Source organism: Cornus florida, unplaced genomic scaffold (assembly GCF_030987335.1).
Source record: "Cornus florida cultivar Cherokee Brave unplaced genomic scaffold, ASM3098733v1 CherokeeBrave_3.0.0_Hap2_Chr10, whole genome shotgun sequence".
Classification (NCBI taxonomy): domain Eukaryota; kingdom Viridiplantae; phylum Streptophyta; class Magnoliopsida; order Cornales; family Cornaceae; genus Cornus; species Cornus florida.
Genome location: NW_026775580.1, coordinates 89,973,909 through 89,990,003, shown reverse-complemented (window position 1 = coordinate 89,990,003; position 16,095 = coordinate 89,973,909). Strand labels below are relative to the sequence as shown.

Below are 16,095 nucleotides of genomic sequence, written 5' to 3'. Positions count from 1 at the left end.
TTGCACTTCCTTAAATTTATTTATTTATTATCTTATTTGTTCCCTCTAATGCATTCTCTCTCCAGTCCCCCATCTCACAAATGGAGTAAATATACTTTGCTGCAGTAATATTTTGTTCTAACTTTTTGCATTTTTTGTTTTCACTTGCTATATTGCATTAGGCCCATTTATCTTTTATTTTGGTTGTTTGAAATGTCTCCCAGTTGTTTCGCATCCAGCAAGAAGATTATGGATTCACTTATTTTGCTTGGGCAAGCTTTTGGACCATTTATTTTTGTATTTTGTTAATGACATGGCATTATTTTAAAACAACGGTATTTGGGCTTATTTCTCCAATCACTTTGTGCCGATGAACAAATTTATATATGTATTATTATTCCAAAAAAATTTGGATTTATGGAGGTGAAATGTCAAAATTATGGAGTGAAATCTATTCTTTAAAAAAAAAAAAAAAAAAATAGATTTATGGAGGTTAAAGGCCTACTAAATCAGGGAATTTTACTGGACATTGTATTCTAATTCCCAACACCTTTAAAAATTTCTCAAAATATCTTTTGAAGTGGGTCTTCTTCCCCAACTCACATTTCTACCAAACCTTACTTTTATCAACCTTGAAATTATTAATGCTAATTAAAAACAAATTTCAATATTTTGAAAAAAATGACTTTGATTACATGATTTTGGCCTTGACCTCCATAACTCCATTTTTTTTTTTTTTTTGGAATAATCCCATTTTTATATCTCTTGAGATTTAGTGGAATATCAGCTTGAAAAATCAGTTTAAAATTATTTTCTATTAATTTTTTTTGGTTATGTCTTCATTTTATTGAACTTGTAATGTTTCCATGCTCGGTTCGGGCATACTTCTGTTTTTGGCAGGTTGAATACGGATCGCGAAGTCAAACCGATAAATATTTAAGCTATGGGTGGAAATGAATGGAAAATTTGCTCCAAACTTTTTTTGCCTTTTTTAATTTTAAAAGAAAAAAAGACATTATTCTTGAAACCTACATTTTTTAAACCATAATAAATTGAGGGAATTAAAAAAAGAAAAGAAAAAAGAGAGACCTTTCTTTGTGTTTTAAGTTTTAACCATTAAAGGACGTTATAACCACATTTGAAACGCAATCCCACCAATAAAGTCTGATAAAATTGGAAGCATCGATCAAATTCTTAATCATTCACTCTACAGGTATTGATAAATAATAAATTGGAAGGCATTATTCTGAACAAAGGTTTCATTTGAATAAATAGAAGATAAAAGAAAATAAATGATAATATTAGTTTCTTTTTAAAAATAAAATTAGTTGTGAGAATATAGCACTTATACTCTATATTAATGTTTTGATAAATTAAGAAAATAAAAGAAATGATATTCTAACTTTAAAATATATATATTATTGGTTAGTTGAAAACACTATCAATTTATTTTCAAAGAGCAGTTGAACACTTTGTTCATTATATATAAAGTAATAAAGCATAGATTTCAAAATAATAATAATAAAAAAAGAAGGGTAAATTCCTTTTTTTATTTTTATTTTTTATTTTTTGAAAAAGAATAAAGTCCGTTCTGAAGTCCATAGCTTGTCCCGTTTCAAGCTCGTAGCCCACCATCTCGAAACCCAAGTTCTAGGCCTTGAATAATTAAAATACGATTACGCCCCTCCCCGCCCGGTCTGTTGTGCATGTAAAAACCTACGACATATGACACCAGAAGGGCAAAAATCCTCTCCATGGCACCTCTCACTGGAGGCTGTTCATGGAGGATCCTACGGTTGTGATGAAGCCAACTCAGCCATACTTGTCTAGTCACTGCCTTGTCACTGTCCACTAAGCGCCACCTCGGCAACTGAAGTAAAAAAGTTACTTTGTCAAATTTTCTTTTACAATATACATATACAGTATACACAAGTGATATACAATATTATTTTATTTACTTATATGTGAGACCCAATTCACCTTTATTTTTTGTCAAAATCAAATTACTTTTAACTTATTCATCTTCTCCTACGCTATGCCATTTTTCCTCCTCTGGTTCTTGTTTAACTTATACATCTTTCCTTTCTTTTTCATTTTTCCTCCTCTGATTCTTGTTCTTTCTTCTCCTCTCCAAATTGGTATCGTCCCTTTTCGAAACCAAAAGTCTAAAATAATTTTTCCCCCACAATTCCTCTCTCTCTCTCTCTCTCTCTATATATATATATATAATGGAAATATGAAAATTCAATTGAGAATTGGGTAAAGAGGACTTTGGATGGTTGAATTGGGTATGGGCTGACTCCGATGAGATTGTTGGCAGATTCAATTTGAAAACCTCTAGTTGGATGGCATTAGAAAAAATGGTCCTTGAGCTATGCATTATTTGTGATGGATTGAAGACTTGGATAATAAATTTTGTTGCTTACTTTGACCGGGGAGTTCAGAAAAAACATAAAGGAAAAAAATTATAAAAGAACATAATAGCAAAGTTTCTCGTCATTGAGATCTATTTTGAAAAAAACTCCATACATTCCGGTGGTAAGCTAAATCTTTTATCATTCTAAGTGATAGATTGTGATTTAGAATTTTTTGTAATTTTATTCAAAGTCTTACAAGTTTTTGCACCTACACAAATGAACGTACATATTTTACGAACAACTGGCACAAATTAAATGTAACATGTTTCAAACCTAAATTATATGAAACATTTTAACCTAATTGTAACATGTATCATATACTATTTTGATGAGACTTGTATTACATAAGTAACATGAATTAAATGAAACGTCAAACAAAAATATTTCAGAATGACATAACAACATTAAAACATGTTAAGTTTAAGTTGTGATGTCATTCTAAAAACGTGTAATAGAATTTTAATAACTTTCTTACCCAATTATAATAGAATTGTAGTTTGATATGTAAATTTAGAATTTTAAATTACAATAAATAAGAATCACAAGTTTTTACAACATGTATCATGTATGAATTGAATATTGTATCAGAATATTTTCATAACACATATAAAAAATATACTTTACAAAGTATCGTCTTCCCTTCGGCTATTGATTAATAAAATTTGATTTTGAAAAAAAAAAAATTTATTTGCCAACAATGAAGTAAAATTGCAATGTTTAATCAAGATATGTATAGGTAAGTATTCATTATGTTTTATACATTAATTTATATAATAAGTGATACGTGTTACAACTAATTTGTGATGGTAGATATAATTTACATTTGAAACATGTTATCCTTAAGTTGTGTAATATGTTTTCACTTTTAACAATGGGACAATCTTTCACTCGTAAAAGAAAGTTGATGGATTTATTTTCTCTCATTCCTTTTTATATTATTGTTGTATTATTAAGTTCATAAATGATATAGGCTACAATTAAGTTGAGATGTATCATATAATTGATATTTGAAACATTGTACTTTAAAGTTGTGATGTCTTGAAGATATATTTATTTAATATTACGTTTGATTGGTGCTATGTATCTGATACAAGTCATATAAAAATAACAAGTGATACATGTTACAAGTAATTTGGGATGCCCGATATAATTTACGTTTGAAACATATTACGTTTGTGTTGTCATTCTAAAACAATGTTTGTTTGTTGTTACGTTTGATTGATTTTACATGTTACGCTGTGTCCTGTTAATAAATAATTCACCCAAAAAGAAAACTTGACGGTACAGAATTTGTAATACAAAAACCGTGATAACCCAAAATATTATTCACTAAGGGAAGAGATAGGAACGAATAATAAAACTACAATTCAAGTTCTTGATTCTAAATATAATCAAATACATTATATATTTCATTTGAAATAGGAAAAAACTCAAGGGAAATACCATTAGAAACTTGTACAAACATACAAAGTATTGACTTACAACACTGTAATCAATTAACTCCAATAAAATGACAACATTATATACAATACAAATTATATACTAATTATGTTTTTTTTCCCCAAAGAAAATAGGAAAAAAAAAAAAAAAAAACTCTGAAATTTCTTCCACACAAGTCATTTGGTTTGAAATTGATTGCAACAAATTATATCCGCTTGCCCATTTAAACAAATAATCAACATTAACACAGGGCGGCGGTCCTATTTACATTTGCAAAGTATATACATGCCCAAAATAACTATATATGTAAATATTATACAATATATATATATTTATTGTATAATATTATGCACTATGCAGACCCAAATACAGTTGAAAACCATATACAATCACCACCACCACCACCACCATCATCCTAAACATAACTTACATTTACAAAAGATATAAGTGCCCAAATAATATACGTATATATTATACACAATATATATATACACACACACACACACATATAACCCTAATTTGTGAGTATCAATGAATTTGTAAACAGTAAAATAGAAATTGAAAATCCATCCTAAACCAAATTGACTGGTCTCAAATTGATTGAGAACCAAATTGAAAACCCATGAAAACAATTGGTAAAACCCTATGTACACACACACACACAATATACATTTAAATCTTAAATTAAGATAGAGAAGAGACCTAAATGGTTTTCTTTACACCACTGATAAGGGCAGTACCATTGAAAGATCGGAGCTTGATATACGTGTATGGAAAAACATTAAGGCCTCGTTTGGATTGAGGGATTTGGAGGGTTTTGGAGAGAAAAGAAAGGGAAGGATAGGGATAGGTGTGTTTGGATGGAGGGTTTTGGAGAGAAAAGAAAGGATTGGGAAGGATTTGGAGGGATAGCCTATCCCTCCAAATCTCTCCTAAACAGTAAAACCAAATCCCTCCAAAATTGACAAGATTTGGAGGGATTTGGAGAGAAAGGGAGCTAATGACCTTTGGAGCCCATCCGGAAAAGTCGCCGGAAGTTGCAAAGATCATCGGAAAATTCGTCGAAAGTTGCAGAGACTGTCGGAAACTCGCCGGAAGTTGCAGAAATCGTCGGAAAAGTCGCCGGAAGTTGCAGAAATCGTCTGAAAATTCGCCGGAAGTTGCAGAGAACGCCGGAAAATTCGCTGGAAGTTGCAGAGATCGTCTGTTGCAGAGATCGTCTTTTGATTTTGGTAGATTTTGTAGATTTTGTAGTTGGCAGTTGGAGAGAGAGACAGCCGATATGGGTTTAGGTCCAGAGGCGGCGGTTCTGGAGCTGCCGAGCGCGTGCGCCGATGTCGACCTTGTTGGGACGGACCGGTTTCCGCTGGGCGGTGGAGAAGAAGCGGAGATCGGAGCGCTGAGATTGGAGGAAGGAGATCAACGATGGAGATTTGGGGATGGTGAAGATTGGGGGTTGGTGGTGGTGAAGAGAGGGTTGGAGTTGGAGGAGGGTGGTGTTGCGGAGGAGAAGACGAGATGCGAGTCGCCAGGGGAGCCTGGAAGAGGCCATCGGATTTTCTCGGGAATTTTCCGGGAAATGAGTGGGAAAGTCCGAGAATTTCTGTAAAGACGGCTGAATGGCACTCGAGAATTGTGTTCTAACCCTACCAAAAAGGGTAAAGGGTAAGATAGTAATTTTATTATTATCAATTCTTTTCTTTTCTCTCCTTTTTGTTATCCAAACAACAATATTATCAATTCTTTTCTTTTCTCTCCTATCTATCCAAACATGAATATAAACATTTCCTTCCCTTTCTTTTCTTTTCTTTTCTCTCATAATCCTTTCTTTTCTTTTCTCTCCAGTGTATCCAAACGAAGCCTAAAGATCTAACAAGAAAATAATACAATAAAAAAGCCTAAGAGATTATGCTCTACCAATAAACTAAAAACAAGCTACCAATTTAGTTCTGCAAGTAATAAAAATAAAAATAAACTAATCCAATCCAAACATATAACTTTGTCTCCTTGCTCTGCTTTTTTGTTCAATTTTGAAACTTCCATCTTCTAATTTGAATCTTAGAAAGAGAGAGTTAAATATATAGAATACTTTTGGAGGGAAATGAATTCAGACTTTTGGGGGGAAATTTCAATTTCAGCCAAAATTTTTGTATAAATTACATATACGTGTGCATGTATATACAGCTCAAGTAAATATTTTTTTTTACACAATCAGTCATATCAGCAATTTACCCCTCCATGGGCAACCTCCGGTGAGAGGTGCCTTGGAGAGGATTTTTCTCCCACTTCTGTGTTAATGTACTTTTTAAACTTTTTCTCTCTCTAACCCCGAGGTACTCTCTCCCTCTCTCTCTCTCTCGCTCTCCCCCAGCGGAACCAGTTTGAACGTGTAGATCTACTTTCTTTCACTCTGTTGTTTCTCTCCCCCATCGAACTAAGGTATGCTTTTCTTCACGATTTCTTTGCATGTTTTTAAAACTCCAACTTCTCGATTAATTTCCAACTCTCTCTGTTCTCCTCATTTTTAGATTTATTTTGTGCATGGGTTGAACAATCCAGTATTTTCTTCTTACAATTGAAAAGCCCAGGTTTCAATTCCTCCATAACATGCCTTTGAGATTTTTTACAATTGAAAAGCCCAGATTATTTTTTTTTTAATTTTATTTCTTGTTAGCAGAAAAATTCCTTGAGTTTATTTATTATTTTTTATAACGATTGAACCACCTATTATTTCTTCTCGGCAGAAAATTTTCTTTGATTTAATTTTTATATTTTGACCAGATCCAGTATTTCTTCTTACAATTGAAAAGCCCAGGTTTCAATTCCTTCATAGCATGCCTTCGAGATTTTTTACAATGGAAAAGCAGAAAAATTGCATGAGTTTATTTATTATTTTTTATAACAATTGAACAACCTATTATTTTTCCACGGTAGAAAATTTTCTTTGATCTATTTTTATATTTTGACCAGATCCAGTATTTCTTCTTACAATTGAAAAGACGGAGTCTTTTAGGTGGTTTACAGCTTCACACCACCGTATCTGGTGTAGATTTTGTAGACTGACCAACGGCGCTGCCGACACCTAATTAGGGTTTGGTTAAGTTTTTTGCCTTTTTTTTTTTTTTTTTTTGCCTCTGGCCCACTAATTTAAAAGTCCTGGGCCCACTAATTTAAAAGTCCTATATTTTTCCATAAATGTCCTTCAAATTTTAGTAATAAATATTCCGATCTTAGAGGATAATTTTGTAATTTTATACCCAGGATATACTTTATTTAGTCTTTTACAACTATTACAGTCTGTAAATGCTAGACTTTCAGTATTAATAAAAGTCCGTTTTTTTTTGTTAAGATCCATAATTTGCCCCGAATCTTCATGACTCATCACACTCTCTGGACTCGGTACTCACACAACTTTTTTTTTACCAACCCTTCCTCTCTTCCTTTACTCTCTCTCAACAGATCTCCTCCAAACCCCTTTTCGTCCCCTCCATCTTGTATTTTTAATTTACTTGGCTTTTTGTTTCAGTTCCACTGCAACTTCTTAATAACACTGGTTCATAGAGTTATGGAAGGCCTCCTGGCACTCTATTGGTCGAGAGAAATAAAGAGAATAATGCAATCTCTACCAAGGGGAAATCGAAAAAGGTTACCTCTAAACTCCTAGTTGTATTTTAGCTTTGTATTATTCACTCGTGTTGTGGTTTGATATTTCTCACACATTCTGTCTCTTTCATTTCAGAGTCCGCATAGATCTGGGTTCCCAAAAAAAATGGGTTATAAATTGGAGGAGCATCATCAGAACTCGCCGAACTTTTACCTAGGTTTTCATTCATGATCCAGGGGTGGGCGAGCCCACCAAAAAAAAATGGGTTAGAGATTGGAGCAGCGGAAGCCCAATATGGTTTGTTCCTTCTCCTTATAGATATATATATCTATATTACTACTACAATACAGACACAGCCACTAGAAAGAGCTTATAATAAGCGACGTTTCTTTAGGACACACAGAATTTAGGGCAAGAGTCTTTAGGGAAGTGAAAGAGTTACGCGCAATGAAATCGTTCATTCCTTGTCTTCCAAAACCAAAAGCACAGAAAGCATCTTGTATAATTAGATTTCTTCATTTGAAATTTTGTTTGATATAGTTTCAATTCTGTAGATCTGATTAGGACTCAATTGGTGACTATATTTGTAATTTGATTAAGATTTGAATTCTGTATCGTAATGTAGGATTTAAATGGTGTGTAAAATCTCCTGGCAAGGAATCTACTGGAAATTCTTTATATGGAAGAAAAGGTAATTTGTTGATGAATAAAGCAGTTGTTTGATATAGTTTCAATTCTGTTTGTAGATCTGATTAGGACTCATTGGTGACTATATTTGTAGTTTGATTAAGATTTGAATTCTGTATCCCAATGTGTAGGATTTAAATGTGTAGATCTGATTAGGACTCAATTGGTGACTATATTTGTAATTTGATTAAGATTTGAATTTTGTATCCTAATGTGTAGGATTTAAATGGTATGTAAAATCTGGCAAGGAGTCTACTGAAAATTATGTATTTGGAAGAAAAGGTAATTGCAGTATTTCATATTTTCATCTGTTTCAGAATATTAATTTTGAAGCTTTCCCTCGTTAGCAACCTAGTTAAAACATGTGTTTTATTCTGGGAAAATATGTACATATTACAAAACATTTGAATTTATTTCGTCTGATTTCAATAAATCTAACATTGGTAAATAATGATATGTTTTGCGGGCCAAGCTCACGTGGTTTCCACAGTTCCTTATGGGGCTCTCAAGTAGGTTCATTTATGAAAAAGGAGGTTAAATTATTTGTAGAAAATTATTGTCTGATTCTTTGGCTTGTAGTTTGTGTGTGAGAACAAGTCTGTTAGGACTTTTGATCATAGCTCATTTATTAATTTCGTGTAGCCAAGCCACAAAGTGGTGCCTAGTGGCCAACTTGCTAATTGATCCTCTAATTTCATCTCAAATCTTTTCAGCTTCGTGACTCGTGCCCTCCTGAGCAAGCGACCAGTCGTAGAATGTACGTCTTCTTCATCACTTGATACATCATAAACAACTTCTAGTTTCTTGAACTTGGTCTGATGTTGCATGTCAAATATCTGTAATGAGTAGCGTGTCTGGTAAATTATGCAATTTTTTCAAGTGTGTTTTGCAGGCCAAGGACATGGCATTTTTACTACTCTCAAGGTACCGACGAAAAATACTGAAGTAGTTCGTCATGGGGCTATTAATAAGTAAGTTCAGTTATATAGCCAGCTTTTTCGGATTCAGTTTGTACTAGAATAGTTGTTTGAATGTTGCAACCATTTCTCTTCAATTTATTCAATCTTCCCTTCTTGCTGTATGACTACAAATTACAAAATCGATTTTTTTGATGTTAATAGCTCGAAAATAATCCATGGATATTTCAAAGTATTTTTGCATTAGTCCCGAGAACCTTATCATCAGTACCAACTAGTGTAATCACTAAGTGATTAATCTACCATCACAATTACTGACTTAGCCTTTTCTAAAGTTGGGTTAAGGAATTAAATACTAAAGTAACACTCGGTTTGCATTTTATATGAATGATAGTGACTTATCAAAAAAAAATATGAATGATAGTGAATGATGGTTGAAATTATATCTGAACCTTTGAGGTTCTTTCAAAAGTTCAGTGTCATCATCATACTTGAAGGGTTGCATTAGATGATTTAAAATTCACCCTTCTATAATTAATTTTTTTTTAAAATTATTTTTTAAACTTTGAAATAAATGAATGGCTGACCTAATGGTTGTCTAGGCACTAGGTGGTCAGGCCAGATTGAATCATATCTTTATCTGAATTGGCAGTTTAATGGTAGGAAATTATAGATCCTCTATTGTAGCGGCTAGTTCATTTTATCCTTTTATGCAAAGAATGCTTATTGGACACTTACATAATTTAAGCTTATCAATACTAAGTATTAGGGTCCATATTGATTAATACTGGAATTGAAATGATTGATGATTCTCTCTTTTGGGAATTCATGATCTCGCCTTTCTTCCATTCTATCGTCTAAAGCTAAAGGTAAGGTGGGGATAATCGAACTCACTAATTATTCAATTTTGTAAGTGCTACAGAAATTGTATGATAATAAATAAATAAAAATTGTAATAAAGTGACCTATAGCGCACACCACTGTCATCCAGACTATTAACAATGGGTTTTCTTTGCACTGGGGTGAATCTAACTTGGGTATAAGCAGTAATTGTAGGAATATAGGTGTCTTTTCCTGACGTTAAGGTAAGTTGGGTAGAGTTGGGTGTGATTCTGATAAGTAGACATTCGGCTCCTCCTTTCTCTCATTCAATAGATTTCTTAGTAGCCCCGCATTTTTGCAAGAGATTACTAAAAGAGGTTCTTACCCCGGTATCGCGTGGGAGAGTGAAAACAGCTTCCTAAGGGAGTGAATTCGTATTTCTACCAATATTCATGATAAGACAATGGTGAAGGATATGCTGGTGTGATTGGAAAAATTTAACATGACCACTATTTCTCCCAGCAATGAAGGGATAGTCCAAGTGAGTTTCTTTTTTTGCCTCCCCTTATCAGGGAAATTTACTCTGTGGGTAAATTAAGAAATGCTGAAACCATCTTCCAAATAGTTGAACCCCCCTAAGTACAGGTTCCAGTTTTTCTGGTCGGTAAAATACTAGAATAGACTAGGGTTCTCTTACTAACATATTGACTTTGTTGGATACGCGATGATGACCTTGGGATACAAATAATAAATTAAAGTGCCACTAACTAGAATTAGTTACCTTAACCGTGTTTGCTGTAGCGCTCACATCATGTTGTCGGAATAGATCCTTTGGGAAAGGCCCTTTAGAAACCCATTGCTCGAAGGTTATTGAATCCAAAAGGATGAAATTGATTAATCAATTTCTTCAAATGCTGTAGTACTCTTCATTCCTACTGCCCTAAATCGTCCAAATAGAAATCTCAAAGTTGGTGACCCTTTATTAAGCACATCCTCGAGTTTCGCCAAGAGTGATCCCAAACCTCTGCCAGTCTATTACACCTTCGGATTGTATAAACATCAATCCAATCCTTCGTGCGGCAGAATACTGATTCCTTTTCATATAAACTTCGTAACGCTGTAAAGGACTTTACAACTGAGAATTAGTTTCCACTCTTTGCGCTCATCTATCTCGTAGTCGGAGGATGATAATGGAGGCAAATACTCTAAGTACTAAGAGGCATTGTATTTACAAACTGTTCAAAATCAGAGACTCAGCTGAGTTCTAGTTTGGTCAAGACATGGTTCAAGGTAGAACTGAAAGCAGTACAAAAGCTATAATCTGAAGCTCTTTCGGCATCCATGATAATTCGTTAAATAGATATATCTGATCAACCTGTCGTGAAAGGCTTACCCGGGAACTCACTTCCTCATTCCATGTCCCTAATAGCCTTTATTATTAATATATCTAAGAACTATAGGAAGGGGGTCCTCATATGGAAGTACGCATTTTCTTTATCTCGGTTCAGCTATCAGTTTTCCTGGTTTCTACTCTGTGTAAGGGGCTAATCTTCTCCAGTTAGGTTAGTTTCCTTTGAATATTTCTGTTCTTGTTGTATTGTGAGCATCTTGCTTTTTGGGAAAGGAGCAGTTTATACTTCAGTAGCTTCCATTTCACTGGCTCTAGTAATGATTCACTATAATGTAAACTGAAGATTAAAGCTTGACCACCCTTGATATGGGGATGACTTGTGGCTAAGGGTGAAAGGTCATGATTCAATTCAGGTCCACTTTTTTTTCTTTCTTTATCATTTTCGGAGCTTTTCCAATTTGATTCCTTCCTTTAGGCCCCTTCATAGTTGGAGTGATCTTGCTCTTCTGGAATCAGGTTCTGTTGGAAATGAGATTCTTGCTACCTTTGTTTACTTGTGTTCGTTGGAGGTTCACTTTATTCCATGGTGAATAATTCACTAATTCTTTCAGATCTGCTTTTCCTTGAAAAGGAGGGAACTAAATAATGTTATTGGTAGTTTTCTAGACAAATAGTGCTATTTCATTATGCAGGCCATATAATAAGTGACTCAAGCAGAAAAAAGAAGACCACATAAATGGGTAATTACACGTATATGTTATAATATTTATACATATATATAACCAATAGTACATTGTTTGTGAGAATTATGCCAGATTGATTCATATCTTCATCTTAGTTGGCAGTAAGGTCTAGCTACCTCGGATGGTGTAGTTGAACTGTTGGGAGAGATTGATTATGGTTATTGGTTTAAATAACCCTTTATAACAAATTTATGAAGGACCTATTAAACATTATGTTAAAAGTGTTAATGGTCTGAAATTATATATCCTCTGTTGTAGAATTCTGAAGTGGCCAGTTCCTTTTTATTTATTTTTATATAAAGCATGGAGGGCGCTAACATAATTTAAGCTCATCAATACAATTATTAGGATTCATATTGATTAATACTGGAATAGAAATGATTGTTGATTCTCTCTTTTGGGAATCCATGATCTCATCTTTTATCCATTTTGTCATCTAGTGCTAAAGATAAAGTGGGGATAATTGAACTCTTATTATTCGATTTGAGAAGTGCTATAGAAATCGTATAATAATAATAAATGTTTACGTATGTTTGTTGTAGGTTCTCTTTATTCCATAGTGAATAATTCAATAAATTTTGTATACCAAAATTTCCTTGAAAAGGAGTGAATAAAATATCAATACCTCCTGATAATGTAATTGGTATTTAATTTGTGAATAAACATTGCCGAATTATCACCTGTGGAGACAAGTGCTAATTCATTATGCAAGCCGTATAAGTAATACTAGCCGAAAAAGGAAGAGCACATAAGTGGGTAATTACATGAATATATTATATTATTTATCCCATTCTCTTTACTTTTGCAGAAATTATTTCTTCTTAGCAGTGTTTTTCTTTTTAAACCATGTGATTAATGGTTGATTTATATTATTGATATGTTAGTTTGCAACCATCCTGTGTCTTCTTATTTTCCAATGTTAATCTAAGTTTTATTAGTTTCTGCTCTAAGGAATCTTGTCTTAGTGCAGGAAGCACGGAAGCGTTTCGACAAGGCGAGCCTTCTTTATGACCAGGTGCATCTCACATCTCAGATAGTTAGAAGTCTCTGTGTTGATTTAATGTAATTCTCATGTACTGACAATTCTCATGTACTGACAGACGGCATTGTCATTGTTCTTATATTGTAACTGAGGTATATGGCTCATGTAACACCTTTGGTGCAGGATCAAGCCCATGAGTTTATGGACTAAAATAAAAGGCAAGGGTTTTGAGTTGACATGCCCAAACGGATTTATTCTACTCATAGAATTGACAAGGATGATATATATGATGAAGATGATGAGGTACGTGTGTTTCTTTCGAACATCCAGTTTTTTAGTTAAAGGTTATCTGGATTATGACCTTTCTGCCTGCTCTATATTCATGTCGAAATTCGAATATATGAAATGGTGGTCGGAGGCTGCAGGTGACACCGAAAAAAAAACCCAGAACCATCATCCATCTCTAGCCTCCACTAAGACATAAATGTCATCAACTTATTTCTTCTGCCACTTCATCTTGCCAACTACTCTTTTTAACCTCTTCTTCTCATTTAGCCACTTCTTGACATAATCTTTTTGACGAAGGACGTGAAAATATTTTCTCCCCTCCTGTAATGCTAGATTATCAACAATGAATTGCGGGCAAGAGTCACCCTACATAGCCCTATGGGCACAAAAATGTGCTAGATTATTACCCCTCTATGGATAAAACCAATGTGAAAATAGGTAAAACCACCTACGTCCTGGCGCAATTTCCTTCACAAATAAAATAATTAATATTCATAGATTTTAAAGTATATGATTAAAAACAAGAACAAAACCTGAAAGTAGAGAAACAAGTACAAACTAACTTGTATCTACGACTAAAAATGTTGTTGTTGGCCATTACTTCATCGTTCATGCAATTGATGACATTCTCACAATCACCGAATAATTCGAAGTGTGTATTTCTGCTCCAACGCAGAAGAAATTGTCTCTTCTGTGGAATAGAGCTCTTCTTCCTCAGTAGAGCATACTCTCTTAGTTATTGGCTTACTCAAAAATCTTTTCACAGCCCATGAATTGTCCCTTAATATCAACTCTACACTGCCTTTACGGGTAATATAGTTATATCCAGCATCTGTAGCACCCCTCACAAACCCTCTTTCGATAGGATGTCTTCTAAATGTCTTTGCCTCTTCTTTTAGTAATTTTTTTTTCGATTCCCCACAAACTTAAACACGACTTTCTTCCAAAAACTCCCTTATTGATTTTTCCTTTTCGGTGTCACCTGCTGCCTTCGACCACCATTTCATATATTCGATCTCTTATGGATTTTTCCTTTTCGGTGTCACCTGCTGCCTCCGACCACCATTTCATATATTTGATCTCTTATGGATTTTTCCTTTTCGGTGTCACCTGCTGCCTTCGACCACCATTTCATATATTCGGTGACTGGATTTTTCCTTTTCGGTGTCACCTGCTGCCTTCGACCACCATTTCATATATTCGGTGTCACCTGCTGCCTCCGACCACCATTTCATATAAATATATGAATGGTGGTCGGAGGCAGCAGGTGACACCGAAAAGGAAAAATCCATAAGGGAGTTTTTGGAAGAAAGTCATGTTTATGTTTGTGGGGAGTCGAAAAAAAAATTACTAGAAGAAGGGGCAAAGACATATCCTATTGAGAAGGGGTTTGTGAGGGGTACTACAGACGCTGGATATAACTATATTATCCGTAAAGGTAGTGTAGGGTAGGTATTAAGGGACAGTTCATGGGATGTGAAATTTTTTTTGAGTAAGCTAATAACTAAGGGAGTATGCTCTCCGGAAGAAGCAGAGCTCTATTCCACAAAAGAGACAATTTCTTCTGCGTTGGAGCAGAAATACACACTTCGAATTATTCGGTGATTATGGGAACGTCGTCAGTTGCATTAAGGATGACCAAGAACAACAATTTTGGTTGTAGATACAAGTTAGTTTGTACTTGTTTCTCTACTTTCAGGTTTTGTTCATGTTTTTAATCATATACTTTAAAATCTATGAATATTAATTATTTTATTTGTGCAGGAAATTGCGCCGGGACGTGGGTGGTTTTACCTATTTTCACATGGGTTTTATCCATAGAGGGTAATAATCTAGCACATTCCTGTGCCCATAGGGCTATGTTGGGTGACTCTTGCCCGCAATTCATTGTTGATAATCTAGCATTACAGGAGGAGAAAATATTTTCACGTTCTTCGTCAAAAGGATTATGTCGCTAAAGGAGAAGAGGAGGTTAAAAAGAGTAGTTGGCAAAATGAAGTGGCAGAAGAAATAAGTTGACGACATTTATGTCTTAGTGGAGGCTAGAGATGGATGATGGTTCTGGTTTTTTTTTTTTGGATGTATGTTTTGGTGGTGGTTTTGTTATCTTTTTGGTTGCTTTTGATATGATACTGGGGAGCTCTTGATATTAACGTGTGAATGGTGGTTCTGACTTCTGATATGATATGGCTATATTTTTGTTGCTGCTGCTGGTTTTGTTGCTTCTGGGATTGATAGTCTTTAGCTAATCTGATGGAAGTAGAGGTCAAAGAACATCGTGCTAGTGTTGTGCTACGTGTGTCTGTTGATTTGTATCTATATTACTGTAGTGTTGAAATGGGTTGGTTTTGTTGGAATGCTTTAGCTTTAAATTGTTTGCTCTTATAGAGTTGTCGATCATGCCCAGTGATAACATGGTAGCTTTGGAATGGGTTTGTTTGTAGTGCTATGTGTTGATGCTCAATTTTTGTTGTTTGAAAGCTTTAGCTTTTGGACACATGGGACCTCATGTAACATATACAACATCGTATGGTCAGGTCTTGTGGTTATGTATTTTGCTCATCTAGAGTTTTCGGTGATGCCCCTCAGCTGATTTGTATTCATATTACTGTAGTGTTGGAATGGGTTTGTTTGTAGTGCCCTGTTTTGATGCTCATTTTTTTTTGTTGGAATGCTTTAGCTTGGACACTTGGGACCTCGTGTAACATGTCCAACATCTTATGGATCCAACTTCTTATGGTCTTGGGGTGATATTGATATTGTTTGCTCTTCTAGAGTCTTTGGTCGTGCTTAGTTATCAGACTTAAAAAATAAAAAAGGTTCGACCTGTTTTGTGTAATTATCCTATGATATCGGCTTGAAGGA

General features: G+C 34.3%; 2 protein-coding genes across 10 annotated transcripts; both read left to right on the top strand.

Moving 5' to 3' along the window:
• The first annotated feature begins 4,623 nt into the window (after positions 1-4,623).
• LOC132278860 (uncharacterized) lies at positions 4,624-5,701 on the top strand. Its single transcript, XM_059780760.1, has 2 exons — positions 4,624-5,494; positions 5,682-5,701. The coding sequence occupies exon 1, from the start codon at positions 4,837-4,839 to the stop codon at positions 5,443-5,445; it is 609 nt and encodes a 202-aa protein (XP_059636743.1). The 5' UTR covers positions 4,624-4,836; the 3' UTR covers positions 5,446-5,494; positions 5,682-5,701.
• Positions 5,702-6,054: 353 nt separating this feature from the next.
• On the top strand, positions 6,055-15,436 carry LOC132280048 (uncharacterized). Of its 9 annotated transcripts, none has more exons than XM_059782153.1 (10): positions 6,055-6,275; positions 7,363-7,481; positions 7,576-7,737; positions 8,066-8,131; positions 8,841-8,884; positions 9,008-9,098; positions 12,931-12,975; positions 13,126-13,245; positions 14,995-15,054; positions 15,141-15,436. In XM_059782153.1, the coding sequence occupies exons 4-10, from the start codon at positions 8,073-8,075 to the stop codon at positions 15,247-15,249; spliced, it is 528 nt and encodes a 175-aa protein (XP_059638136.1). In that variant the 5' UTR covers positions 6,055-6,275; positions 7,363-7,481; positions 7,576-7,737; positions 8,066-8,072; the 3' UTR covers positions 15,250-15,436. The 9 variants fall into 9 exon arrangements, 3 of the variants coding, with proteins under 3 accessions (XP_059638136.1, XP_059638137.1, XP_059638138.1); XM_059782154.1 differs by lacking the exon at positions 6,055-6,275 and adding an exon at positions 6,921-7,235; XR_009471445.1 differs by lacking the exon at positions 6,055-6,275 and adding an exon at positions 8,347-8,409 and having other exon boundaries at positions 6,299-7,481; positions 9,020-9,098; positions 12,926-12,975; positions 13,061-13,245; positions 14,995-15,436.
• Positions 15,437-16,095: the final 659 nt, after the last annotated feature.

What these genes read in the sequence shown, in the direction of transcription:
- LOC132278860 (XM_059780760.1), top strand. Translation starts at nt 4,837, where the DNA reads ATGACCTTTGGAGCCCATCCGGAAAAGTCGCCGGAAGTTGCAAAGATC.
- LOC132280048 (XM_059782153.1), top strand. Translation starts at nt 8,073, where the DNA reads ATGGTGTGTAAAATCTCCTGGCAAGGAATCTACTGGAAATTCTTTATA. An exon ending in TTCTTTATATGGAAGAAAAG is followed by an intron (nt 8,132 to 8,840) that starts GTAATTTGTTGA and finishes AAATCTTTTCAG; the next exon opens with CTTCGTGACTCGTGCCCTCC. An exon ending in ATGGGTTTTATCCATAGAGG is followed by an intron (nt 15,055 to 15,140) that starts GTAATAATCTAG and finishes CTAGCATTACAG; the next exon opens with GAGGAGAAAATATTTTCACG.